Source organism: Pelobates fuscus, chromosome 9, assembly GCF_036172605.1.
Source record: "Pelobates fuscus isolate aPelFus1 chromosome 9, aPelFus1.pri, whole genome shotgun sequence".
Classification (NCBI taxonomy): Eukaryota; Metazoa; Chordata; class Amphibia; order Anura; family Pelobatidae; genus Pelobates; species Pelobates fuscus.
In genome coordinates, this window is record NC_086325.1 from 166,497,428 (window position 1) to 166,524,753 (window position 27,326).

General features: G+C 44.2%; 1 protein-coding gene across 1 annotated transcript; it reads left to right on the forward strand.

Annotated features, from left to right (window-relative positions):
• The first annotated feature begins 3,999 nt into the window (after window positions 1-3,999).
• BSPRY (B-box and SPRY domain containing) lies at window positions 4,000-27,326 on the forward strand. The gene is made up of 6 exons (XM_063431773.1): window positions 4,000-4,524; window positions 19,167-19,265; window positions 19,994-20,224; window positions 20,467-20,492; window positions 22,401-22,525; window positions 26,747-27,326. Exons 1-6 carry the CDS (start codon window positions 4,021-4,023, stop codon window positions 27,268-27,270), a joined length of 1,509 nt encoding a protein of 502 aa, XP_063287843.1. The 5' UTR covers window positions 4,000-4,020; the 3' UTR covers window positions 27,271-27,326.

The following is a 27,326-nucleotide window of genomic DNA, read 5'->3' on the forward strand; positions in this document are numbered from 1 at the left end:
GAATAAAAATAAAGAAATATCTAAGAGCAGGATAGTATGACCTTAATGGGGAACTGTCCATTGCCAGGATTTCTAAGATTCGGTGGCGGTCTACAAGCAAGTAGCTGGGTTACTACCACTTAGGTCGCCCTTTTCCTTGGGCTTATAGCCCCAGAGTGATTAAGCTCTCTTCTGCGGTGTTTATAGCTTTCTCAACCAAACCCTAGCTGAGACTTAGTGAAGGGTAAATAAGAACTGATTTATTGGGAAAACACGTCATCTTTTATACCTGGGGACTCAACAGGAGGTGCCCAGGGAGAAGAAGAAATCTGCGACATCCCCGGTGCCTTGGTGTCTGTGCCTGAGCAGGTAATTTAATCAGTGGCCAGACACCTTGGCACTCGGACACTAAACACAATATAACAATCGCCCCTCCAAAAAGCGCCCTGATTGCTGGTTCTGGGACCGAGTGCGCCCTAGTTGAAGTTTTAGCAGATCTCTGCGATCTGCTCCAGAGAGTTTCGGGGTAGCTCCCGGTCGGTGTAGAGAGGTCTGTGAGGTCTGTAAAATGAAATTAAATGTGGAGTTCTACACCGCTGTATGCACCTCTAACTGAGAACTGGATGGAGCAGGATGGTGGAGAGATGGAATGGCAGGGAGAGGGGGCAGGATGGAGGAGAGGGGGCAGGATGGAGGAGAGATGGAATGGGAGGGAGAGGGGGCAGGATGGAGGAGAGATGGAATGGGAGGGAGAGGGGGCAGGATGGAGGAGAGATAGAATGGCAGGGAGAGGGGGCAGGATGGAGGAGAGATAGAATGGCAGGGAGAGGGGGCAGGATGGAGGAGAGATAGAATGGGAGGGAGAGGGGGCAGGATGGAGGAGAGATGGAATGGGAGGGAGAGGGGGCAGGATGGAGGAGAGATGGAATGGGAGGGAGAGGGGGCAGGATGGAGGAGAGATAGAATGGCAGGGAGAGGGGGCAGGATGGAGGAGAGATAGAATGGCAGGGAGAGGGGGCAGGATGGAGGAGAGATAGAATGGGAGGGAGAGGGGGCAGGATGGAGGAGAGGGGGCAGGATGGAGGAGAAATGGAATGGGAGGGAGAGGGGGCAGGATGGAGGAGAGGGGGCAGGATGGAGGAGAGATAGAATGGGAGGGAGAGGGGCAGGATGGAGGAGAGATAGAATGGGAGGGAGAGGTGGCAGGATGGAGGAGTCCGAGGAGAGGGGGCAGGATGGAGGAGAGATGGAATGGGAGGGAGAGGGGGCAAGATGGAGGAGAGATAGAATGGGAGGGAGAGGGGGCAGGATGGAGGAGAGATGGAATGGGAGGGAGAGGGGGCAGGATGGAGGAGAGATAGAATGGGAGGGAGAGGGGGCAGGATGGAGGAGAGATGGAATGGGAGGGAGAGGGTGCAGGATGGAGGAGAGATGGGAGGGAGAGGGGGCAGGATGGAGGAGAGATAGAATGGGAGGGAGAGGGGGCAGGATGGAGGAGAGGGTGCAGGATGGAGGAGAGATGGAATGGGAGGGAGGGAGAGGGGGCAGGATGGAGGAGAGATAGAATGGGAGGGAGAGGGGGCAGGATGGAGGAGAGATGGAATGGCAGGGGGAGGGGGCATGATGGAGGAGAGATGGAATGGGAGGGAGAGGGGGCAGGATGGAGGAGAGATAGCATGGCAGGGAGAGGGGGCAGGATGGAAGAGAGGGGCAGGATGAAGGAGAGATGGAATGGCAGGGAGAGGGTGCAGGATGGGGGAGAGATGGAATGAGAGGGAGAGGGTGCAGGATGGAGGAGAGATGGAATGGCAGGGAGAGGGTGCAGGATGGAGGAGAGATGGAATGGGAGGGAAAGGGGGCAGGATGGAGGAGAGATGGAATGGGAGGGAGAGGGGACAGGATGGAGGAGAGGGGGCAGGATGGAGGAGAGATATAATGGGAGGGAGAGGGGGCAGGATGGAGGAGAGATAGAATGGGAGGGAGAGGGGGCAGGATGGAGGAGTCCGAGGAGAGGGGGCAGGATGGAGGAGAGATGGAATGGGAGGGAGAGGGGGCAAGATGGAGGAGAGATAGAATGGGAGGGAGAGGGTGCAGGATGGAGGAGAGATGGAATGGGAGGGAGAGGGGGCAGGATGGAGGAGAGATAGAATGGGAGGGAGAGGGGGCAGGATGGAGGAGAGATGGAATGGGAGGGAGAGGGTGCAGGATGGAGGAGAGATGGGAGGGAGAGGGGGCAGGATGGAGGAGAGATAGAATGGGAGGGAGAGGGGGCAGGATGGAGGAGAGGGTGCAGGATGGAGGAGAGATGGAATGGGAGGGAGGGAGAGGGGCCAGGATGGAGGAGAGATAGAATGGGAGGGAGAGGGGGCAGGATGGAGGAGAGATGGAATGGCAGGGGGAGGGGGCAGGATGGAGGAGAGATGGAATGGGAGGGAGAGGGGGCAGGATGGAGGAGAGATAGCATGGCAGGGAGAGGGGGCAGGATGGAAGAGAGGGGCAGGATGAAGGAGAGATGGAATGGCGGGGAGAGGGTGCAGGATGGGGGAGAGATGGAATGAGAGGGAGAGGGTGCAGGATGGAGGAGAGATGGAATGGGAGGGAAAGGAGAGATGGAATGGGAGGGAAAGGGGGCAGGATGGAAAGGGGGCAGGATGGAGGAGAGATGGAATGGGAGGGAGAGGGGCAGGATAGAGGAGAGATGGAATGGGAGGGAGAGGGGACAGGATGGAGGAGAGGGGGCAGGATGGAGGCGAGATAGAATGGGAAGGAGAGGGGGCAGGATGGAGGAGAGATGGAATGGGAGGGAGAGGGGGCAGGATGGAGGAGAGATGGAATGGGAGGGAGAGGGGGCAGGATGGAGGAGAGATGGAATGGGAGGGAGAGGGGGCAGGATGGAGGAGAGATGGAATGGGAGGGAGAGGGGGCAGGATGGAGGAGAGATGGAATGGGAGGGAGAGGGGGCAGGATGGAGGAGAGATGGAATGGGAGGGAGAGGGGGCAGGATGGAGGAGAGATGGAATGGGAGGGAAAGGGGGCAGGATGGAGGAGATATAGAATGGGAGGGAGAGGGGACAGGATGGAGGAGAGATAGAATGGCAGGGAGAGGGGGCTGGATGGAGGAGAGGGGCAGGATTGAAGAGAGATGGAATGGGAGAGGGGGCAGGATGGAGGAGAGGGGGCAGGATGGGAGGGAGAGGGTAATTCCATGGAGCTGTAGTGGTTAATATATAGCTTATTACAGCCCAAGTCTACCTAATGGTAAAGCACTTCCATGGCAACCAGCAGTTACTGTGTGTGATACTATGTGTTCCTTGTGAATGGAGAGAGAGGATTTGGCAGTAAGCCATATAGCTTTATATATCAGTTATTAACCCTTACCCTGCCTCTCAGTGACACACAGGGGATCAGAGTGCCCACTCAGAGTATACGGGGTCACTCCAGTTTGTCAGTACTAGAGGCAGCCTACCTGGGGACAGGTGCAGGACTCACTCCCAGGACTCTAGCCAGCCAGTGATTCTAACCCCTCCCAGGGATAGCCTACCTTTGCCCAGGTAGGTAGAGTGCTCACTCCCAGGACCCTTCCCAGCAGTGATTGTAACCCTTCCCAGGGACAGCCTACCTGGGGACAGGTGCAGGACTCCCTCCCAGGACCCTTCCCAGCAGTGCTTCTAACCCCTCCCAGGGACAGCCTACCTGGGGACAGGTGCAGGACTCACTCTCAGGACCCTTCCCAGCAGTGCTTCTAACCCCTCCCAGGGACAGCCTACCTGGCGACAGGTGCAGGACTCACTCTCAGGACCCTTCCCAGCAGTGCTTCTAACCCCTCCCAGGGACAGCCTACCTGGGGACAGGTGCAGGACTCACTCTCAGGACCCTTCCCAGCAGTGCTTCTAACCCCTCCCAGGGACAGCCTACCTGGGGACAGGTGTATGTCTCCCTCCCAGCTAGGAGTATAACACCTTGAGAGCCCAGCCTACCTGGGGACAGGTGTATGTCTCACAGGTCCCTTCCCAGAGCCAGCCATTCCCTGCCCGCTCCAGGATGGCACACACAGAGGCTGGGGAGCCCAGGCTGCCAGTATGGGTGATCACTGGCTCCCACTCCTGGACCAGCACAGCTCAACAGAAGGGAGTGAAGTCCCCCTTCGCAGTGGAGTGGAGACCTGAGGACGGGCTGGCCACCTTGTCCATGGACCCAGAGGGAGAAACTATAGATCTGGGAGAACCATCTCCCCCAGCTGCCCCCCAGCAGGCTCCCTGCCCCCCAGCTGCCCCCCTGGATCCCCAGCAGGCTCCCTGCCCCCCAGATGTCCCCCCGGATCCCCAGCAGGCTCCCTGCCCCCCAGCTGCCCCCCCGGATCCCCAGCTGGCTCCCTGCCCCCCAGTGAGTGACTCTCCAGTGAGTGCCAGCTGCAGGGAGCACGGGCAGGAGCTGAGCTGGTTCTGCTATGAGGAGCTCAGGTTGGTGTGCCCCCTCTGCAGGAGCCTGGGGAGCTGCCAGTCACACAGGACCAGGCTGGCGGAGGAGAGGGCTGCTCACATCAGGGTGAGTGAGTGGGACTGCATTGCAGGGTCTGAGATCACTCACACTCAGTATGGGGCTAACTCGGGCTGCGGGGCTGGGGATGAGTCACTGCTGCAGGATGACTGGCTGGCACCCTCTGGGCTGTGAGTGAGTGAGTGAGTGAGTGGGCTCTGAGTGTGTTCAGCGAGTGAGTGAGGTGGATGTGCGTGGAAGGGTCAGTAAGTAGGCTGTGAGTGGGCTGTAAGTGGAAGGGGTTTTGTGGTATACTTACTGACTGAGTAGGCTGTGAGTGGAGGTACTGGGAGTGAGTGGAAGTGCTGTAAGTGAGCGGGCTCTGAGTGGAGGTGCTATGAGTGAGTGGGCCGTGAGTAAGTGGAGGTACTGGGAGTGAGTGATCTGTGAGTGGAGATGCTGTGAGTGGAAGTGCTGTGAGTGAGCTCTAAGTGAGTGGAGGTGCTGTAAGTGAGTGGGCTGTAAGTGAGTGGAGGTGCTGTAAGTGAGTGGACTGTGAGTGAGTGGAGGTGCTGTAAGTGAGTGGGCTGTGAGTGGAGGTGCTGTAAGTGAGTGGGCTGTGAGTGCAGGTGCTGTAAGTGAGTGGGCTGTAAGTGAGTGGAGGTGCTTTAAGTGAGTGGGCTGTGAGTGAGGGAAGGTGCTGTAAGTGAGTGGACTGTGAGTGGAGGTGCAGTGAGTGCTGTTGGCTGTGAGTGCAGGTGCTGTAAGTGAGTGGATTGTGAATGGAGAGAGAGTTTGCAGTTTGTACAGTAAAACTAATTCCTGTTTATTAATGAGAGCAGTGATTGAACAGACAGCAATGTCTGACATTTATTTCCTGTTCTGGTAATTATTGGCTGTAGTATTCATTATTCACACACAGATATAATCAATTCACTGGGAAGAACCCACCATACATCATTTATATGGCATGTGTGGGCTGGCTATAATGTATTATCTCTAGGGTGTAAGATATAATATAACTGTACTATCTATAGGGTGAGAGATATAATGTATTATCTCTAGGGTGTAAGATATAATATAACTGTACTATCTATAGGGTGAGAGATATAATGTATTATCTATAGGGTGTAAGATATAATATAACTGTACTATCTATAGGGTGTAAGATATAATGTATTATCTCTAGGGTGTAAGATATAATATAACTGTACTATCTATAGGGTGAGAGATATATTGTATTATATATAGGGTGTAAGATATAATATAACTGTACTATCTATAGGGTGAGAGATATAATGTATTATTTATAGGGTGTAAGATATAATATAACTGTACTATCTATAGGGTGAGAGATATAATGTATTATATATAGGGCGAGCGATATAATGTATTATCTATAGGGTGAGAGATATAACTGTACTATCTATAGGGTGAGAGATATAATGTATTATCTATAGGGTGTAAGATATAATATAACTGTACTATCTATAGGGTGAGAGATATAATGTATTATCTATAGGGAGTAAGATATAATATAACTGTACTATCTATAGGGTGAGAGATATAATGCATTATCTATAGGGAGTAAGATATAATATAACTGTACTATCTATAGGGTGAGAGATATAATGTATTATATATAGGGCGAGCGATATAATGTATTATCTATAGGGTGAGAGATATAACTGTACTATCTATAGGGTGAGAGATATAATGTATTATCTATAGGGTGTAAGATATAATATAACTGTACTATCTATAGGGTGAGAGATATAATGTATTATATATAGGGCGAGCGATATAATGTATTATCTATAGGGTGAGAGATATAACTGTACTATCTATAGGGTGAGAGATATAATGTATTATCTATAGGGTGTAAGATATAATATAACTGTACTATCTATAGGGTGAGAGATATAATGTATTATCTATAGGGAGTAAGATATAATATAACTGTACTATCTATAGGGTGAGAGATATAATGTATTATCTATAGGGAGTAAGATATAATATAACTGTACAATCTATAGGGTGAGAGATATATTGTATTATCTATAGGGCGAGCGATATAATGTATTATCTATAGGGTGAGAGATATAACTGTACTATCTATAGGGTGAGAGATATAATGTATTATCTATAGGGTGTAAGATATAATATAACTGTACTATCTATAGGGTGAGAGATATAATGTATTATCTATAGGGAGTAAGATATAATATAACTGTACAATCTATAGGGTGAGAGATATATTGTATTATCTATAGGGCGAGCGATATAATGTATTATCTATAGGGTGAGAGATATAACTGTACTATCTATAGGGTGAGAGATATAATGTATTATCTATAGGGAGTAAGATATAATATAACTGTACTATCTATAGGGTGAGAGATATAATGTATTATCTATAGGGAGTAAGATATAATATAACTGTACAATCTATAGGGTGAGAGATATATTGTATTATCTATAGGGTGAGAGATATAATGTATTATCTATAGGGTGTAAGATATAATATAACTGTACTATCTATAGGGCGAGAGATATAATGTATTATCTATAGGGAGTAAGATATAATATAACTGTACAATCTATAGGGTGAGAGATATATTGTATTATCTATAGGGCGAGCGATATAATGTATTATCTATAGGGAGTAAGATATCATATAACTGTACTATCTATAGGGTGTGAGATATAATGTATTATCTATAGGGTGTAAGATATAATATAACTGTACTATCTATAGGGTGAGAGATATAATGTATTATCTATAGGGTGAGAGATATAACTGTACTATCTATAGGGTGAGAGATATAATGTATTATATATAGGGTGAGAGATATAATGTATTATCTATAGGGTGTAAGATATAATATAACTGTACTATCTATAGGGTGAGAGATATAATGTATTATCTATAGGGTGTAAGATATAATATAACTGTACTATCTATAGGGTGTGAGATATAATGTATTATCTATAGGGTGAGAGATATAATGTATTATATATAGGGTGAGAGATATAATGTATTATCTATAGGGTGTAAGATATAATGTATTATCTTTAGGGTGTGAGATATAATGTACTATCTATAGGGTGTGAGATATAATGTATTATCTATAGGGTGTAAGATATAATATAACTGTACTATCTTTAGGGTGAGAGATATAATGTATTATCTATAGGGTGTAAGATATAATATAACTGTACTATCTATAGGGTGTGAGATATAATGTATTAAATATAGGGTGAGAGATATACTGTATTATCTATAGGGTGTGAGATATAATGTATTATCTATAGGGTGTGAGATATAATGTAATATCTATAGGGTGTGAGATATAATGTATTAAATATAGGGTGAGAGATATAATGTATTATCTATAGGGTGTGAGATATAATGTATTATATATAGGGTGTAAGCTATAATGTACTATCTATAGGGTGTGAGATATAATGTATTATATATAGGGTGAGAGAGATAATGTAATATCTATAGGGTGAGAGATATAATGTATTATCTATAGGGTGTGAGATATAATGTACTATCTATAGGGTGTGAGCTATAATGTATTATCTATAGGGTGTGAGATATAATGTATTATCTATAGGGTGAGAGATATAATGTATTATCTATAGGGTGTGAGATATAATGTATTATATATAGGGTGAGAGATATAATGTATTATCTATAGGGTGTGAGATATAATGTACTATCTATAGGGTGTGAGATATAATGTATTATATATAGGGTGTGAGATATAATGTACTATCTATAGGGTGTGAGCTATAATGTATTATCTATAGGGTGTGAGATATAATATATTATATATAGGGTGTGAGATATAATGTATTATCTATAGGGTGTGAGCTATAATGTATTATCTATAGGGTGTGAGATATAATATATTATATATAGGGTGTGAGATATAATGTATTATCTATAGGGTGTGAGCTATAATGTATTATCTATAGGGTGTGAGATATAATATATTATATATAGGGTGTGAGATATAATGTACTATCTATAGGGTGTGAGATATAATGTATTATCTATAGGGCGAATGAGATATAATGTATTATCTATAGGGTGTGAGCTATAATGTATTATCTATAGGGCGAATGAGATATGTGTTCTATAATTAATAATTAACTGTTGTTATTAAATGTATTCTATCACTTATATTTTATAACCATGAGTTATGCCTATCGGTGTGACTAATAAATAGATCTGTGTTTATTTGATGTATTGATAGGACTGCATTCCCATCATGCATTGCAGGTTAATGCCTAGGAGCCGCTTGTTACCAGGGACCTCGGCAAACAATCACAATGTAAACAGTCATTTATTGTAACCTGTGAATTTGGGGCAGGGTCGTCTTAACAGCATTATTGGCCCCGGGCAAGCACTGGGGCCACGACCTACACAGCCACTCACAGGAATAAACAAGTGTAAATTATCGATAACATTAAGCTTATATTTATTGGTAGCTCCGACAAAAGCAGTGTTTAAACTTTACAAAACATGCTAATAGCTGAGTGTTAACTTTATCTTGCTTATGTACAATTAATAAGTGCACGTTGTCTTCATCAAGGTCAATATACGTATACACAACAGTAAGATCACATGTACAGATAACAGCTGATACTGAGGTGATTAGTCCACTTAAACATCTTAATAACGAGGGTTTGAAGGTTCTGAATAAATCTCCTGGAATAATATACTGAAACGTTGGCAAGCCTATGGGCACCTATGCTAGTGGGTCCCCCGGGTAATCACCCAGCGTGCCCATGCGTTAAGGCAGGTCTGCCAAGAGGCGGACACTGGCAGAGACTGAAACCTTGATTCAGTCTGACATTTGCTACAATCTACTCTGAGGTCAATAAAAGTTGAGTTTTTTAATGGAATTTATTATGCTCCGAGCAGTTTGGGCACTGACCCTTCTCCTGCACCCACAAGCACTACATATTAAAAAGATAGAAAATAAACATCCAATCAGGAGTAGGAGGTCCAATGCATGCTGGGTAATACCACGTTTTACGCACAGAATACGAGGAGTGGGAATGTCTTACTAACGTATCTTAAAATCTGCCAGAAACTTTTAAAAAAACTCTCCAGGTTAACGTTACATTTCAAGTCGTCATTGGTAAAATCTGATTATTTCGGGCATTTTACTCAGTAAGCCGGGAATTGCAGACAATGGACAAAGGCTCTGCAACATTTCAAGGCCGGAATAACCAAACTGTAAAAATTATCCAACGCGGCTAATTTCAGCTGAGATTTTCAAGTTTCCATTTTTTTGATATTTCGTCTTTTTTTGGACCAAACTTTGCCTTGTCGTTTCTCTACAATTATCGGTTTAGTGATTAGCCCCAGATGTGCGCCAGCCATGGGGTCTGTATAGAACATAGCGGTCAGTTAATGTCCGTCCGGCCCTGACCAGAAAATTGATTACACATCACTAATGAACGGCGTATGCCGGAGCGACAGGAGTGGATGTTATAGAATAACCTGATGCTTGGAAGCCGTTACAATATAATATCGATCTTTCCTCTAACATGTAGGACAACGTTGAGGGTTTATCCACTAAGCAGCGAGCTGTGGTCAGATCACATCAAGGTTTTCAAATTTACGATTGAATAATCTTGTTGGAGAAAGATATCCATTTGAGCTATTCCGGAGGAGAGCTATTCTGGAGGAGAGCTACTCTGCTATTTAGTAACAGGATTCTGCTACTTTGAGAGCTGATACAATTTTGCTCCAAGAAAGTACTATTCATTTGGTTACAGACTTTCACCATTTAACTGTTTTTAGATGCTTCTATATATAAATATTTTTATGATTCATAATCTATTTATTTACAATTATTGGCATTGCACTTTATCCTTACTTGATAATCTGTATTATCTGTTTAGTTCCCAAATTTGGGCAGCGCCCTTCCTGTATATTCCTACATATTTATTTTACATGTTTTAATGTGCCTGAGTGTATAACAGAGCTCCACAGCAATAATACTCCCAGTAATGTGTCTGAGTGTATAACAGAGCTCCACAGTAATAATACTCCCAGTAATGTGTCTGAGTGTATAACAGAGCTCCACAGCAATAATACTCCCAGTAATGTGTCTGAGTGTATAACAGAGCTCCACAGCAATAATACTCCCAGTAATGTGTCTGAGTGTATAACAGAGCTCCACAGCAATAATACTCCCAGTAATGTGTCTGGGTGTATAACAGAGCCCCACAGCAATAATACTCCCAGTAATGTGTCTGAGTGTATAACAGAGCTCCACAGCAATAATACTCCCAGTAATGTGTCTGAGTGTATAACAGAGCTCCACAGCAATAATGCTCCCAGTAACGTGTCTGAGTGTATAACAGAGCTCCACAGTAATACTACTCCCAGTAATGTGTCTGAGTGTATAACAGAGCCCCACAGCAATAATACTCCCAGTAATGTGTCTGAGTGTATAACAGAGCTCCACAGCAATAATACTCCCAGTAATGTGTCTGAGTGTATAACAGAGCTCCACAGCAATAATACTCCCAGTAATGTGTCTGAGTGTATAACAGAGCTCCACAGCAATATTACTCCCAGTAATGTGTCTGAGTGAATAACAGAGCTCCACAGTAATAATACTCCCAGTAATGTGTCTGAGTGTATAACAGAGCTCCACAGCGATAACACTCCCAGTAATGTGTCTGAGTGTATAACAGAGCTCCACAGCAATAATACTCCCAGTAATGTGTCTGAGTGTATAACAGAGCTCCACAGTAATAATACTCCCAGTAATGTGTCTGAGTGTATAACAGAGCTCCACAGCAATATTACTCCCAGTAATGTGTCTGAGTGTATAACAGAGCTCCACAGCAATAATACTCCCAGTAATGTGTCTGAGTGTATAACAGAGCCCCACAGCAATAATACTCCCAGTAATGTTTCTGAGTGTATAACAGAGCTCCACAGCAATAATACTCCCAGTAATGTGTCTGAGTGTATAACAGAGCTCCACAGCAATATTACTCCCAGTAATGTGTCTGAGTGTATAACAGAGCTCCACAGCAATAATACTCCCAGTAATGTATCTGGGTGTATAACAGAGCTCCACAGTAATAAAACTCCCAGTAATGTGTCTGAGTGTATAACAGAGCCCCACAGCAATAATACTCCCAGTAATGTGTCTGAGTGTATAACAGAGCCCCACAGTAATAATACTCCCAGTAATGTGTCTGAGTGTATAACAGAGCTCCACAGTAATACTCCCAGTAATGTGTCTGAGTGTATAACAGAGCTCCACAGCAATAATACTCCCAGTAATGTGTCTGAGTGTATAACAGAGCTCCACAGTAATAATACTCCCAGTAATGTGTCTGAGTGTATAACAGAGCTCCACAGCAATAATACTCCCAGTAATGTGTCTGAGTGTATAACAGAGCTCCACAGCAATAAAACTCCCAGTAATGTGTCTGAGTGTATAACAGAGCTCCACAGCAATAATACTCCCAGTAATGTGTCTGAGTGTATAACAGAGCCCCACAGCAATACTACTCCCAGTAATGTGTCTGAGTGTATAACAGAGCTCCACAGTAATAATACTCCCAGTAATGTGTCTGAGTGTATAACAGAGCTCCACAGCAATAATACTCCCAGTAATGTGTCTGAGTGAATAACAGAGCTCCACAGTAATAATACTCCCAGTAATGTGTCTGAGTGTATAACAGAGCTCCACAGCAATAATACTCCCAGTAATGTGTCTGAGTGTATAACAAAGCTCCACAGCAATAATACTCCCAGTAATGTGTCTCAGTGTATAACAGAGCTCCACAGCAATAATACTCCCAGTAATGTGTCTGAGTGTATAACAGAGCTCCACAGCAATATTACTCCCAGTAATGTGTCTGAGTGTATAACAGAGCTCCACAGCAATAATACTCCCAGTAATGTGTCTGAGTGTATAACAGAGCTCCACAGTAATAATACTCCCAGTAATGTGTCTGAGTGTATAACAGAGCTCCACAGCAATAATACTCCCAGTAATGTGTCTGAGTGTATAACAGAGCCCCACAGCAATAATACTCCCAGTAATGTGTCTGAGTGTATAACAGAGCTCCACAGCAATAATACTCCCAGTAATGTGTCTGAGTGTATAACAGAGCTCCACAGCAATAATACTCCCAGTAATGTGTCTGAGTGTATAACAGAGCTCCACAGCAATATTACTCCCAGTAATGTGTCTGAGTGAATAACAGAGCTCCACAGTAATAATACTCCCAGTAATGTGTCTGAGTGTATAACAGAGCTCCACAGCGATAACACTCCCAGTAATGTGTCTGAGTGTATAACAGAGCTCCACAGCAATAATACTCCCAGTAATGTGTCTGAGTGTATAACAGAGCTCCACAGTAATAATACTCCCAGTAATGTGTCTGAGTGTATAACAGAGCTCCACAGCAATATTACTCCCAGTAATGTGTCTGAGTGTATAACAGAGCTCCACAGCAATAATACTCCCAGTAATGTGTCTGAGTGTATAACAGAGCCCCACAGCAATAATACTCCCAGTAATGTTTCTGAGTGTATAACAGAGCTCCACAGCAATAATACTCCCAGTAATGTGTCTGAGTGTATAACAGAGCTCCACAGCAATATTACTCCCAGTAATGTGTCTGAGTGTATAACAGAGCTCCACAGCAATAATACTCCCAGTAATGTATCTGGGTGTATAACAGAGCTCCACAGTAATAAAACTCCCAGTAATGTGTCTGAGTGTATAACAGAGCCCCACAGCAATAATACTCCCAGTAATGTGTCTGAGTGTATAACAGAGCCCCACAGTAATAATACTCCCAGTAATGTGTCTGAGTGTATAACAGAGCTCCACAGTAATACTCCCAGTAATGTGTCTGAGTGTATAACAGAGCTCCACAGCAATAATACTCCCAGTAATGTGTCTGAGTGTATAACAGAGCTCCACAGTAATAATACTCCCAGTAATGTGTCTGAGTGTATAACAGAGCTCCACAGCAATAATACTCCCAGTAATGTGTCTGAGTGTATAACAGAGCTCCACAGCAATAAAACTCCCAGTAATGTGTCTGAGTGTATAACAGAGCTCCACAGCAATAATACTCCCAGTAATGTGTCTGAGTGTATAACAGAGCCCCACAGCAATACTACTCCCAGTAATGTGTCTGAGTGTATAACAGAGCTCCACAGTAATAATACTCCCAGTAATGTGTCTGAGTGTATAACAGAGCTCCACAGCAATAATACTCCCAGTAATGTGTCTGAGTGAATAACAGAGCTCCACAGTAATAATACTCCCAGTAATGTGTCTGAGTGTATAACAGAGCTCCACAGCAATAATACTCCCAGTAATATGTCTGAGTGTATAACAAAGCTCCACAGCAATAATACTCCCAGTAATGTGTCTCAGTGTATAACAGAGCTCCACAGCAATAATACTCCCAGTAATGTGTCTGAGTGTATAACAGAGCTCCACAGCAATATTACTCCCAGTAATGTGTCTGAGTGTATAACAGAGCTCCACAGCAATAATACTCCCAGTAATGTGTCTGAGTGTATAACAGAGCTCCACAGTAATAATACTCCCAGTAATGTGTCTGAGTGTATAACAGAGCTCCACAGCAATAATACTCCCAGTAATGTGTCTGAGTGTATAACAGAGCCCCACAGTAATAATACTCCCAGTAATGTGTCTGAGTGTATAACAGAGCTCCACAGTAATACTCCCAGTAATGTGTCTGAGTGTATAACAGAGCTCCACAGCAATAATACTCCCAGTAATGTGTCTGAGTGTATAACAGAGCTCCACAGTAATAATACTCCCAGTAATGTGTCTGAGTGTATAACAGAGCTCCACAGCAATAATACTCCCAGTAATGTGTCTGAGTGTATAACAGAGCTCCACAGCAATAAAACTCCCAGTAATGTGTCTGAGTGTATAACAGAGCTCCACAGCAATAATACTCCCAGTAATGTGTCTGAGTGTATAACAGAGCCCCACAGCAATACTACTCCCAGTAATGTGTCTGAGTGTATAACAGAGCTCCACAGTAATAATACTCCCAGTAATGTGTCTGAGTGTATAACAGAGCTCCACAGCAATAATACTCCCAGTAATGTGTCTGAGTGAATAACAGAGCTCCACAGTAATAATACTCCCAGTAATGTGTCTGAGTGTATAACAGAGCTCCACAGCAATAATACTCCCAGTAATATGTCTGAGTGTATAACAAAGCTCCACAGCAATAATACTCCCAGTAATGTGTCTCAGTGTATAACAGAGCTCCACAGCAATAATACTCCCAGTAATGTGTCTGAGTGTATAACAGAGCTCCACAGCAATATTACTCCCAGTAATGTGTCTGAGTGTATAACAGAGCTCCACAGCAATAATACTCCCAGTAATGTGTCTGAGTGTATAACAGAGCTCCACAGTAATAATACTCCCAGTAATGTGTCTGAGTGTATAACAGAGCTCCACAGCAATAATACTCCCAGTAATGTGTCTGAGTGTATAACAGAGCCCCACAGCAATAATACTCCCAGTAATGTGTCTGAGTGTATAACAGAGCTCCACAGCAATAATACTCCCAGTAATGTGTCTGAGTGTATAACAGAGCTCCACAGCAATAATACTCCCAGTAATGTGTCTGAGTGTATAACAGAGCTCCACAGCAATATTACTCCCAGTAATGTGTCTGAGTGAATAACAGAGCTCCACAGTAATAATACTCCCAGTAATGTGTCTGAGTGTATAACAGAGCTCCACAGCGATAACACTCCCAGTAATGTGTCTGAGTGTATAACAGAGCTCCACAGCAATAATACTCCCAGTAATGTGTCTGAGTGTATAACAGAGCTCCACAGTAATAATACTCCCAGTAATGTGTCTGAGTGTATAACAGAGCTCCACAGCAATATTACTCCCAGTAATGTGTCTGAGTGTATAACAGAGCTCCACAGCAATAATACTCCCAGTAATGTGTCTGAGTGTATAACAGAGCCCCACAGCAATAATACTCCCAGTAATGTTTCTGAGTGTATAACAGAGCTCCACAGCAATAATACTCCCAGTAATGTGTCTGGGTGTATAACAGAGCTCCACAGCAATATTACTCCCAGTAATGTGTCTGAGTGTATAACAGAGCTCCACAGCAATAATACTCCCAGTAATGTATCTGGGTGTATAACAGAGCTCCACAGTAATAAAACTCCCAGTAATGTGTCTGAGTGTATAACAGAGCCCCACAGCAATAATACTCCCAGTAATGTGTCTGAGTGTATAACAGAGCCCCACAGTAATAATACTCCCAGTAATGTGTCTGAGTGTATAACAGAGCTCCACAGTAATACTCCCAGTAATGTGTCTGAGTGTATAACAGAGCTCCACAGCAATAATACTCCCAGTAATGTGTCTGAGTGTATAACAGAGCTCCACAGTAATAATACTCCCAGTAATGTGTCTGAGTGTATAACAGAGCTCCACAGCAATAATACTCCCAGTAATGTGTCTGAGTGTATAACAGAGCTCCACAGTAATAATACTCCCAGTAATGTGTCTGAGTGTATAACAGAGCTCCACAGCAATAATACTCCCAGTAATGTGTCTGAGTGAATAACAGAGCTCCACAGTAATAATACTCCCAGTAATGTGTCTGAGTGTATAACAGAGCTCCACAGCAATAATACTCCCAGTAATGTGTCTGAGTGTATAACAAAGCTCCACAGCAATAATACTCCCAGTAATGTGTCTCAGTGTATAACAGAGCTCCACAGCAATAATACTCCCAGTAATGTGTCTGAGTGTATAACAGAGCTCCACAGCAATATTACTCCCAGTAATGTGTCTGAGTGTATAACAGAGCTCCACAGCAATAATACTCCCAGTAATGTGTCTGAGTGTATAACAGAGCCCCACAGCAATAATACTCCCAGTAATGTGTCTGAGTGTATAACAGAGCTCCACAGCAATAATACTCCCAGTAATGTGTCTGAGTGTATAACAGAGCTCCACAGCAATATTACTCCCAGTAATGTGTCTGAGTGTATAACAGAGCTCCACAGCAATAATACTCCCAGTAATGTGTCTGAGTGTATAACAGAGCTCCACAGCAATAATACTCCCAGTAATGTGTCTGAGTGTATAACAGAGCTCCACAGCAATAATACTCCCAGTAATGTGTCTGAGTGTATAACAGAGCTCCACAGCAATAATACTCCCAGTAATGTGTCTGAGTGTATAACAGAGCTCCACAGCAATAATACTCCCAGTAATGTGTCTGAGTGTATAACAGAGCTCCACAGCAATAATACTCCCAGTAATGTGTCTGAGTGTATAACAGAGCTCCACAGCAATAATACTCCCAGTAATGTGTCTGAGTGTATAACAGAGCTTCGCAGCAATAATACTCCCAGTAATGTGTCTGAGTGAATAACAGAGCTCCGCAGCAATAATACTCCCAGTAATGTGTCTGAGTGTATAACAGAGCTCCACAGCAATAATACTCCCAGTAATGTGTCTGATTGTATAACAGAGCTCTACAGCAATAATGCTCCCAGTAATGTGTCTGAGTGTATAACAGAGCTCCCCAGCAATAATACTCCCAGTAATGTGTCTGAGTGTATAACAGAGCCCCACAGTAATAATACTCCCAGTAATGTGTCTGAGTGTATAACAGAGCTCCACAGCAATAATACTCCCAGTAACGTGTCTGAGTGTATAACAGAGCTCCACAGCAATAATACTCCCAGTAATGTGTTTGAGTGTATAACAGAGCTCCACAGCAATAATACTCCCAGTAATGTGTCTGAGTCTTTGTCTTTGACTGGCCATGCTCGATTGTCCTCACTTTGTCTCTGGTTTCCCACACTCTGTCTCCGGTTATCCATGCTCTGTCACTGGCTGTCCATTGTCTGTCTCTGGTTGTCCACACTCTGTCTCTGTTTGCCTACAGTCTGTATCTGTTTGCCCATGTCCCATCACTGACAGCCAGCCATACACTATGCTCCTGTAAGATTAGCTCAGTGACTCCCAGATAGGGCAGGACACATCTTTTCAGAGAAAAGCCCTAAAAGTTCCTATTGCAGAATGTGATAACAAAGCATCTTTTTGTCTCTTACATCTGGGACCAACACAATAGGCCCTTTCTAATCTGAACCCAATGCCTGGCTATTTGCTGGCCAAGGCGAGAGGCACTGTAGGAATTGGGTTACCTTTTGGACAAAACTCTTCAAAAATGGTGCAAGCAGGGAATTACCTGTAAATCTAATCCCAAATGTTAGAGATTTCTTCCCTGGTTAATGTTTAGCTATATATTTCGCTGGATTGGCAGATTCCAGTTGATTATTGTCCTGGAATATCCGTCAGTGAGTGAATTATTCTGTAACGGGTTGGAACACTCCATGTGAAGGGCTGAAAACCATCCAGCCATAAACGAGTACATTTATTTTCAAACATTTACACCAGACGCACTAAAAATCTCCAGCCATTCGCCTTCCCCGATTTCCAAGATTAGTTACGTCTAAACCCTATAGCCTGGTGATGAGCAGTGCATGACAGGTTCTGCTGTGTTGTATGTCGCACTCAAAGGAAGGAAATTAATTTATTAATAAAGAATGGACTCCCTGTTTTTATTAATTCCTTTCCCTCCTACAGGAATTCTACTTATTACAGGGCTGGGCAACACTTTTCATGCCCTGCCCATCAACATGAAAAATTAAAAGATGCGCCAGGCAACTCTGCTGCCCACTTACCCCCCTTCCAAACCAATAGAAATGCAGCTTAACTAACATCGCCGTCACTGTTTGTGTAACTTACTGCCGTGTCCGGCCTCTCAGTCAGGGGGGACACTGCAGTCTGGAGAGTGGCGGTCTATGGGGCCCTGCCGTGTGATTAATTACACAGCGCTAAACATTTATCTTCCCGACTGTGAATAGTTTTATAGGATCTACTGAATACGCTAGGGATGTCTAAACTTAATATCAAACCGTAATAAACTGAATTACAAAACTGAGACTAAAACAGCCGGACTGTGACGAGATGCAGAATCTTCCTGTTTCACAGATTTACAAATTAATTTTTTTTTAAATGTGGTTTTTAGTTCGTTATAGTGGATTATTTAGTGAATAATCCCCCCAGTCTAGCAGCACCCCACACATCATAGCCTTCGGACTATCTGCAGGAAAGATACAGAATGTACTGGGATGAGCTGAATAGCAAAAATAGCCAAACATGTAGAAATGTTGGGAAATAACCTCAAATGGTGAATTCTTTAAAGCCGGCTATTTTGTCCTACATATTCATCCCAGTTCACTGTTTACTCATAGGAAAGCCATGTTTTACAGCAGAGGTGCTTCTGGGATCAAAGCAATCGGTGTACACCTAGTATAAGAGTCATGTGTTAATGCAGGGGATTTGGCTTGATTTGCACTGCCCATCTCCTCCCATGCAGTAAAAAGGCTTTATTTCCCTGTGATATACATCCCTTGGCCGCTCTGAGGGCAGTGTAAATATTGCTGAGCTCTGCGTTTCCTCGCCCATGACGCAGCACAGCAGGTCATTCTGGGATGGCCTGCATTGACAGCATCATTATGTATGGAAACGGTGAGCTCCGGCCTGGAGAACAAGGACACGTGCGAAAATTACTAATGACATCTCTTCTTTCTGTCCTAGAATAAAATTGTGGATCAGTGTGAGAGACTGCAACTACAAACTGCTGGGATTGAGAAGTACCTCACAGACACCCTTCCAGCCAAGACCCCACGAGTGGCGGTAATCTCCTTCTCAATTATTACAAATATCAGAAATTGTTCAAATAAAATGTAATCCTCTGGGTTCCAACGGATAGGGAGGGATATATTCCCCAACTTGGCATGTGCTAAATTCTGGATTGATGGATCTAGAATCATTACAGCTTCCCAGAACGTAGAGGTTAAGTAAGTGACCTTGAACAGTCCTTAGCTATGCTTTCCTTCCATCAACAGTCTATATTTTTTCCAAATCTAAGGTTGAACATTTGGAGAATCCCGGTGTTATTTTTGCTATGATCTTCTAGACTTGTGTGAAACGCACTCATTTAGAACAGGAGAGGCAGTGATCTAGAACAGAAAGAGACTCCCGAGACTTGACAATTGGCCAGAATCTTCATGGTGTCTCACAATTACTAGGTGTGCATTCACTCACTTGTCTTCGCCTTCTAGTCTAGTGATCACTAGATATTCTTCTAATGATCTTGCAACACTGGGTGGATACTTCAATAATCAGCACATTTCTCCAAACTCTGGCCACTCTTTTCCGAATCCTTATGACACAAAGTAGGAAATCACGCTCTGTGTAGGTCACAGACATTTGAAGTAGTTAAACGGGAACTAAAATGCAATATATCTAAATTCATTCAGCAACACCAACTCAATTGAGTATCGAAATACGAGAAATAATCAATTTAGGAACAAACTATGATCAAAGAGTTGAAAAGTAAATAGATTATCTCCCATTTGCAGAGCACAGCGAGAACGGCCAGGGAACTGGTGATCCAGAGACTCACATTCATCAGGAACGTGTGTGATAATGAAGAGCAGAGACTTCTGGAAGAGGTCCACGTGGAGGAGGAACGAGCCCAACAAGGAATCCTCACACAAAGGGCCCACTGGACCGAGGCTGTCCGCAAACTGTCTGGAATTAGGACTTATCTCGTGGACTTGCTGACTAAGCTGGACGATCTTAATCTTATCGTAAGTACGGATCCATCGCTGAGTCTAGAGCTGATAATTAGGATCTAGAATCTACATTAAATTTACCCAAAATATCCTGATTCAGTTAGTTATAAAATGGCGACATATTCTAGAGCCATTCTAGATACCCGTGTACATCAGGAATACTGAACGAGACATACAGAACTTTGTGCTGTTTAATGATTAGGGAGCCATGTGAGTGGCAGGCCATATAGTAACAGATCTGTCTGTTTGCTTTACAGAACTCAGAGAATGAAATGGACGAGAGGTCAGTAACTTTACTAAATCATAATTCTACTCACAGGAGTTACTAATACAAGATTTTATTGTACGTCTATAGAAGTGAGCTAGATTCAGGGTCAGTGAATCTGTATTAGAGAGCTAGATTCTCTGTATTAGAGCGCTAGATTCAGGCTGGGTGAATCTGTATTAGAGAGCTGGATTCAGGGTCAGTCAAACTGTATTAGAAAGCTAGATCCAGGCTCAGTGATTCTCTATTAGAGCGCTAGATCCAGGCTCAGTGATTCTCTATTAGAGCGCTAGATCCAGGCTCAGTGATTCTCTATTAGAGCGCTAGATCCAGGCTCAGTGATTCTGTATTAGAGCGCTAGATCCAGGCTCAGTGATTCTCTATTAGAGCGCTAGATCCAGGCTCAGTGATTCTCTATTAGAGCGCTAGATCCAGGCTCAGTGATTCTCTATTAGAGCGCTAGATCCAGGCTCAGTGATTCTGTATTAGAGCGCTAGATCCAGGCTCAGTGATTCTGTATTAGAGCGCTAGATCCAGGCTCAGTGATTCTGTATTAGAGCGCTAGATCCAGGCTCAGTGATTCTCTATTAGAGCGCTAGATCCAGGCTCAGTGATTCTGTATTAGAGCGCTAGATCCAGGCTCAGTGATTCTGTATTAGAGCGCTAGATTCCCGCTCAGTGATTCTGTATTAGAGCGCTAGATCCAGGCTCAGTGATTCTGTATTAGAGCGCTAGATCCAGGCTCAGTGATTCTGTATTAGAGCGCTAGATCCAGGCTCAGTGATTCTGTATTAGAGCGCTAGATCCAGGCTCAGTGATTCTCTATTAGAGCGCTAGATCCAGGCTCAGTGATTCTGTATTAGAGCGCTAGATCCAGGCTCAGTGATTCTGTATTAGAGCGCTAGATTCCCGCTCAGTGATTCTGTATTAGAGCGCTAGATCCAGGCTCAGTGATTCTGTATTAGAGCGCTAGATCCAGGCTCAGTGATTCTGTATTAGAGCGCTAGATCCAGGCTCAGTGATTCTGTATTAGAGCGCTAGATCCAGGCTCAGTCATTCTCTATTAGAGCGCTAGATCCAGGCTCAGTGATTCTGTATTAGAGCGCTAGATCCAGGCTCAGTGATTCTCTATTAGAGCGCTAGATCCAGGCTCAGTGATTCTCTATTAGAGCGCTAGATCCAGACTCAGTGATTCTCTATTAGAGCGCTAGATCCAGGCTCAGTGATTCTGTATTAGAGCGCTAGATCCAGGCTCAGTGATTCTGTATTAGAGCGCTAGATCCAGGCTCAGTGATTCTCTATTAGAGCGCTAGATCCAGGCTCAGTGATTCTGTATTAGAGCGCTAGATCCAGGCTCAGTGATTCTCTGTTAGAGCGCTAGATCCAGGCTCAGTGATTCTCTATTAGAGCGCTAGATCCAGGCTCAGTGATTCTCTATTAGAGCGCTAGATCCAGGCTCAGTGATTCTCTATTAGAGCGCTAGATCCAGGCTCAGTGATTCTCTATTAGAGCGCTAGATCCAGGCTCAGTGATTCTCTATTAGAGCACTAGATCCAGGCTCAGTGATTCTCTATTAGAGCGCTAGATCCAGGCTCAGTGATTCTCTATTAGAGCACTAGATCCAGGATCAGTGATTCTCTATTAGAGCGCTAGATCCAGGATCAGTGATTCTCTATTAGAGCGTTAGATCCAGGCTCAGTGATTCTCTATTAGAGCGCTAGATCCAGGCTCAGTGATTCTCTATTAGAGCGCTAGATTCCAGTCATCCCAGTCATTCTGTGTGATATAACAGATCAGTAATTATATAATTATAATGTCCTATAACACTGACTAAGAAATAGGATTCTGTTCTGTAATCTCGATATATAAATGCCTATAATTGTGCTCGCAGTCCATTCCTACATAAAACGTTGTTCTCCCTTTCAGGACGGAGGAAGCGGAAGGAATCTTGGAACCTGAAGAGTCTGACAAGTTAAACTTTAACCCGAGCTGTGTGCAGAGTCCATTGCTGAACAGATTGTGGGCTTCCTCTATGCTGTGCTGCAGCACGGGTCAGTACCAGGCACTGCTGCACGGGCATCTTCAAGGTCCCGGGATGTAAATTGCCAATGTTTACCTGTGCCGGGGGAAACAGATTGTTACCTTCCCAGTGTACTGAAAGGGTTCATTGCATAGTGGCTACAGCGCATACGCTCTGAGTTTGGAAGGGCCAGTAGGGAACACATTGGAGATGATACCCCCATTTCAGTGTATTATATAGATATTGAATTAAGGAGACAGGGGACCTCCTTACACCATAACCTTATAGCTGTAGTTATAATACACTGTGTGCGGGGAGACAGGGGACCTCCTTACACCATAACCTTATAGCTGCAGTTATAATACACTGTGTGCTGGGAGACAGGGGACCTCCTTACACCATAACATTATAGCTGCAGTTATAATACACTGTGTGCGGGGAGACAGGGTACCTCCTTACACCATAACCTTATAGCTGCAGTTATAATACACTGTGTGTGTGGGAGACAGGGGACCTCCTTACTCCATAACCTTATAGCTGTTATAATACACTGTGTGCGGGGAGACAGGGGACCTCCTTACACCATAACCTTATAGCTGCAGTTCTAATACACTGTGTGCGAGGAGACAGGGGACCTCCTTACACCATAACCTTATAGCTGCAGTTATAACACACTGTGTGCGGGGAGACAGTGGACCTCCTTACACCATAACCTTATAGCTGCAGTTATAACACACTGTGTGCGGGGAGACAGTGGACCTCCTTACACCATAACCTTATAGCTGCAGTTATAATACACTGTGTGCGGGGAGACAGGGGACCTCCTTACACCATAACCTTATAGCTGCAGTTATAATACACTGTGTGCAGGGAGACAGGGGACCTCCTTACACCATAACCTTATAGCTGCAGTTATAATACACTGTGTGCGGGGAGACAGGGGACCTCCTTACTCCATAACCTTATAGCTGTTATAATACACTGTGTGCGGGGAGACAGGGGACCTCCTTACACCATAACCTTATAGCTGCAGTTCTAATACACTGTGTGCGGGGAGACAGGGGACCTCCTTACACCATAACCTTATAGCTGCAGTTATAATACACTGTGTGCAGGGAGACAGGGGACCTCCTTACACCATAACCTTATTGCTGCAGTTATAATACACTGTGTGCGGGGAGACAGGGGACCTCCTTACACCATAACCTCATAGCTGCAGTTATAATACACTGTGTGACAGGGACCTCCATACACCATAACCTTATAGCTGCAGTTATAATACACGGTGTGTGTGGGAGACAGGGGACCTCCTTACACCATAACCTTATAGCTGCAGTTATAATACACTGTGTGCGGGGAGACAGGGGACCTCCTTACACCATAACCTTATAGCTGCAGTTATAATACACTGTGTGCGGGGAGACAGGGGACCTCCTTACACCATAACCTTATAGCTGCAGTTATAATACACTGTGTGCGGGGAGACAGGGGACCTCCTTACACCATAACCTTATAGCTGCAGTTATAATACACTGTGTGCGGGGAGACAGGGGACCTCCTTACACCATAACCTCATAGCTGCAGTTATAATACACTGTGTGACAGGGACCTCCATACACCATAACCTTATAGCTGCAGTTATAATACACTGTGTGTGTGGGAGACAGGGGACCTCCTTACACCATAATCTTATAGCTGCAGTTATAATACACTGTGTGCAGGGAGACAGGGGACCTCCTTACACCATAACCTTATTGCTGCAGTTATAATACACTGTGTGCAGGGAGACAGGGGACCTCCTTACACCATAACCTTATAGCTGCAGTTATAATACACTGTGTGCGGGGAGACAGGGGACCTCCTTACACCATAACCTCATAGCTGCAGTTATAATACACTGTGTGACAGGGACCTCCATACACCATAACCTTATAGCTGCAGTTATAATACACTGTGTGTGTGGGAGACAGGGGACCTCCTTACACCATAACCTTATAGCTGCAGTTATAATACACTGTGTGCGGGGAGACAGGGGACCTCCTTACACCATAACCTTATAGCTGCAGTTATAATACACTGTGTGCGGGGAGACAGGGTACCTCCTTACACCATAACCTCATAGCTGCAGTTATAATACACTGTGTGACAGGGACCTCCATACACCATAACCTTATAGCTGCAGTTATAATACACTGTGTGTGTGGGAGACAGGGGACCTCCTTACACCATAATCTTATAGCTGAAGTTATAATACACTGTGTGCGGGGAGACAGGGGACCTCCTTACACCATAACCTTATAGCTGCAGTTATAATACACTGTGTGCGGGGAGACAGGGGACCTCCTTACACCATAACCTTATAGCTGCAGTTATAATACACTGTGTGCGGGGAGACAGGGGACCTCCTTACACCATAACCTTATAGCTGCAGTTATAATACACTGTGTGCGGGGAGACAGGGGACCTCCTTACACCATAACCTTATAGCTGCAGTTATAATACACTGTGTGCGGGGAGACAGGGGACCTCCTTACACCATAACATTATAGCTGCAGTTATAATACACTGTGTGCGGGGAGACAGGGGGCCTCCTTACACCATAACATTATAGCTGCAGTTATAATACACTATGAGCAGGGAGACAGGGGACCTCCTTACACCATAACCTTATAGCTGCAGTTATAATACACTATGTGCAGGGAGACAGGGGACCTCCTTACACCATAACCTTATAGCTGCAGTTATAAAACACTGTATGCGGGGAGACAGGGGACCTCCTTAAAACATAACCTTATTGCTGCAGTTATAATGCACTGTGTGCGGGGAGACAGGGGACCTCCTTACACCATAACCTTATAGCTGCAGTTATAATACACTGTGTGCGGGGATACAGGGGACCTCCTTACACCATAACCTTATAGCTGCAGTTATAATACACTGTGTGCGGGGAGACAGGGGACCTCCTTACACCATAACGTTATAGCTGCAGTTATAATACACTGTGTGCGGGGAGACAGGGGACCTCCTTACACCATAACCTTATAGCTGCAGTTATAATACACTGTGTGCGGGGAGACAGGGGGCCTCCTTACACCATAACCTTATAGCTGCAGTTATAATACACTGTGTGCGGGGAGACAGGGGACCTCCTTACACCATAACCTTATAGCTGCAGTTATAATACACTGTGTGCAGGGAGAAAGGGGACCTCCATACACCATAACATTATAGCTGCAGTTATAATACACTGTGTGCGGGGAGACAGGAGACCTCCTTACACCATAACCTTATAGCTGCAGTTATAATACACTGTGTGCGGGGAGACAGGGGGCCTCCTTACACCATAACCTTATAGCTGCAGTTATAATACACTGTGTGCGGGGAGACAGGGGACCTCCTTACACCATAACCTTATAGCTGCAGTTATAATACACTGTGTGCAGGGAGAAAGGGGACCTCCATACACCATAACATTATAGCTGCAGTTATAATACACTGTGTGCGGGGAGACAGGGGACCTCCTTACACCATAACCTTATAGCTGCAGTTATAATACACTGTGTGCTGGGAGACAGGGGACTTAGAGAGCCTTCCTAAGAACTTCCTGTAAAGAGTAATCTAATGTTTACACTTCCTTTATCGCAAATTCTGTTTAATTTAGAATTTCTTATATCCTGCCCTGTTAATAGTTTGCTTGACCCTGGAGGGGCCTTATGTATGCAATTAAAGTTCAAATTACAGGGCAGGAAATACAAAATTCCAAAGTAAGTTACATCTGATTGAAAATGAAACCATCTTTATTCATGCAGGTTGTGTGAGTCACAGCCAGGGGATAAACAAATGTTATTTAACTCCTAAATGGCAGTGAATTGAGCAGTGAAACTTCAGAGACATGATCTATACACAAAAACTGTTTCATTAAGCTAAAGTTGTTTTGGTGACTATAAAGAATCCCTTTAACAAACCACTTTATTAGAACCTTCCCACTGTGGAGTGGCCAGAAAGTCCAAAATAAACTGCTTATAGTGAACGGTTACCTGAACTTTGACTATTCCTACCAATGCGGACCCATCAAACAGCATGCAGAGTTTTGGGTCACGATCCAACCACAGGTTAAGGCACAAGGCAACATAGCAAAGGGTAAAGGCTGTGCTCTGTAGACCAAACCTGGGCAGGTTAGATGTTCGTTCATGCATGCCACCACATGATGTATGATTTGCAGAACATTAAAACTAACTTTCATCACTTACAGTTTGTGAAGAAATCACGTTTGATAAGAAGACCATTAGTCCCTTGCTGGCAGTATCTGAAGGCAACGTCCTGACATTTCTCCAAAAGAAGGCCAAGAACTACCTAGATGGACCTGAACGCTTCAATCACTGGCCCAACTGTTTGGCCACCAACTCATTCCAGAATGGTATCCATGCGTGGAAGGTTAATGTGGAAAACAGCGGTGCCTACAAGCTAGGTATTGCCTATGGGTCCTTGGCTCGTAAGGGTGCAGGCAACGACACCAGGCTGGGCTACAACAGTGTTTCCTGGGTCTTTTCCCGCTATGACAAAGACTTCCGCTTCTCCCATGATTCTCAGCATGAGCCGGTTGAACTGCTCAAAAGCCCCAAACACATTGGCATATTGGTGGACCTGGAAGAAGGGGAACTGATCTTTTTTGACCCTGGATCATGCGTCATTCTTTACTCCCACCAGACAAAGTTCACTGCTCCAATCTTTCCTGCCTTTGCTGTAGCTGATCAGAATATCAGTCTTGCAAACTAGCTCAAGAAGAGAGTGTTTATATATTTATATGGACTGATTTTAATATATATATATAT

Coding starts and splice junctions, on each gene's coding strand:
- BSPRY (XM_063431773.1), top strand. CDS start 4,021: ATGGCACACACAGAGGCTGGGGAGCCCAGGCTGCCAGTATGGGTGATC. Junction 4,525..19,166: donor AGAGGGCTGCTCACATCAGG/GTGAGTGAGTGG, acceptor TTTCTGTCCTAG/AATAAAATTGTGGATCAGTG. Junction 19,266..19,993: donor CCAAGACCCCACGAGTGGCG/GTAATCTCCTTC, acceptor TCCCATTTGCAG/AGCACAGCGAGAACGGCCAG.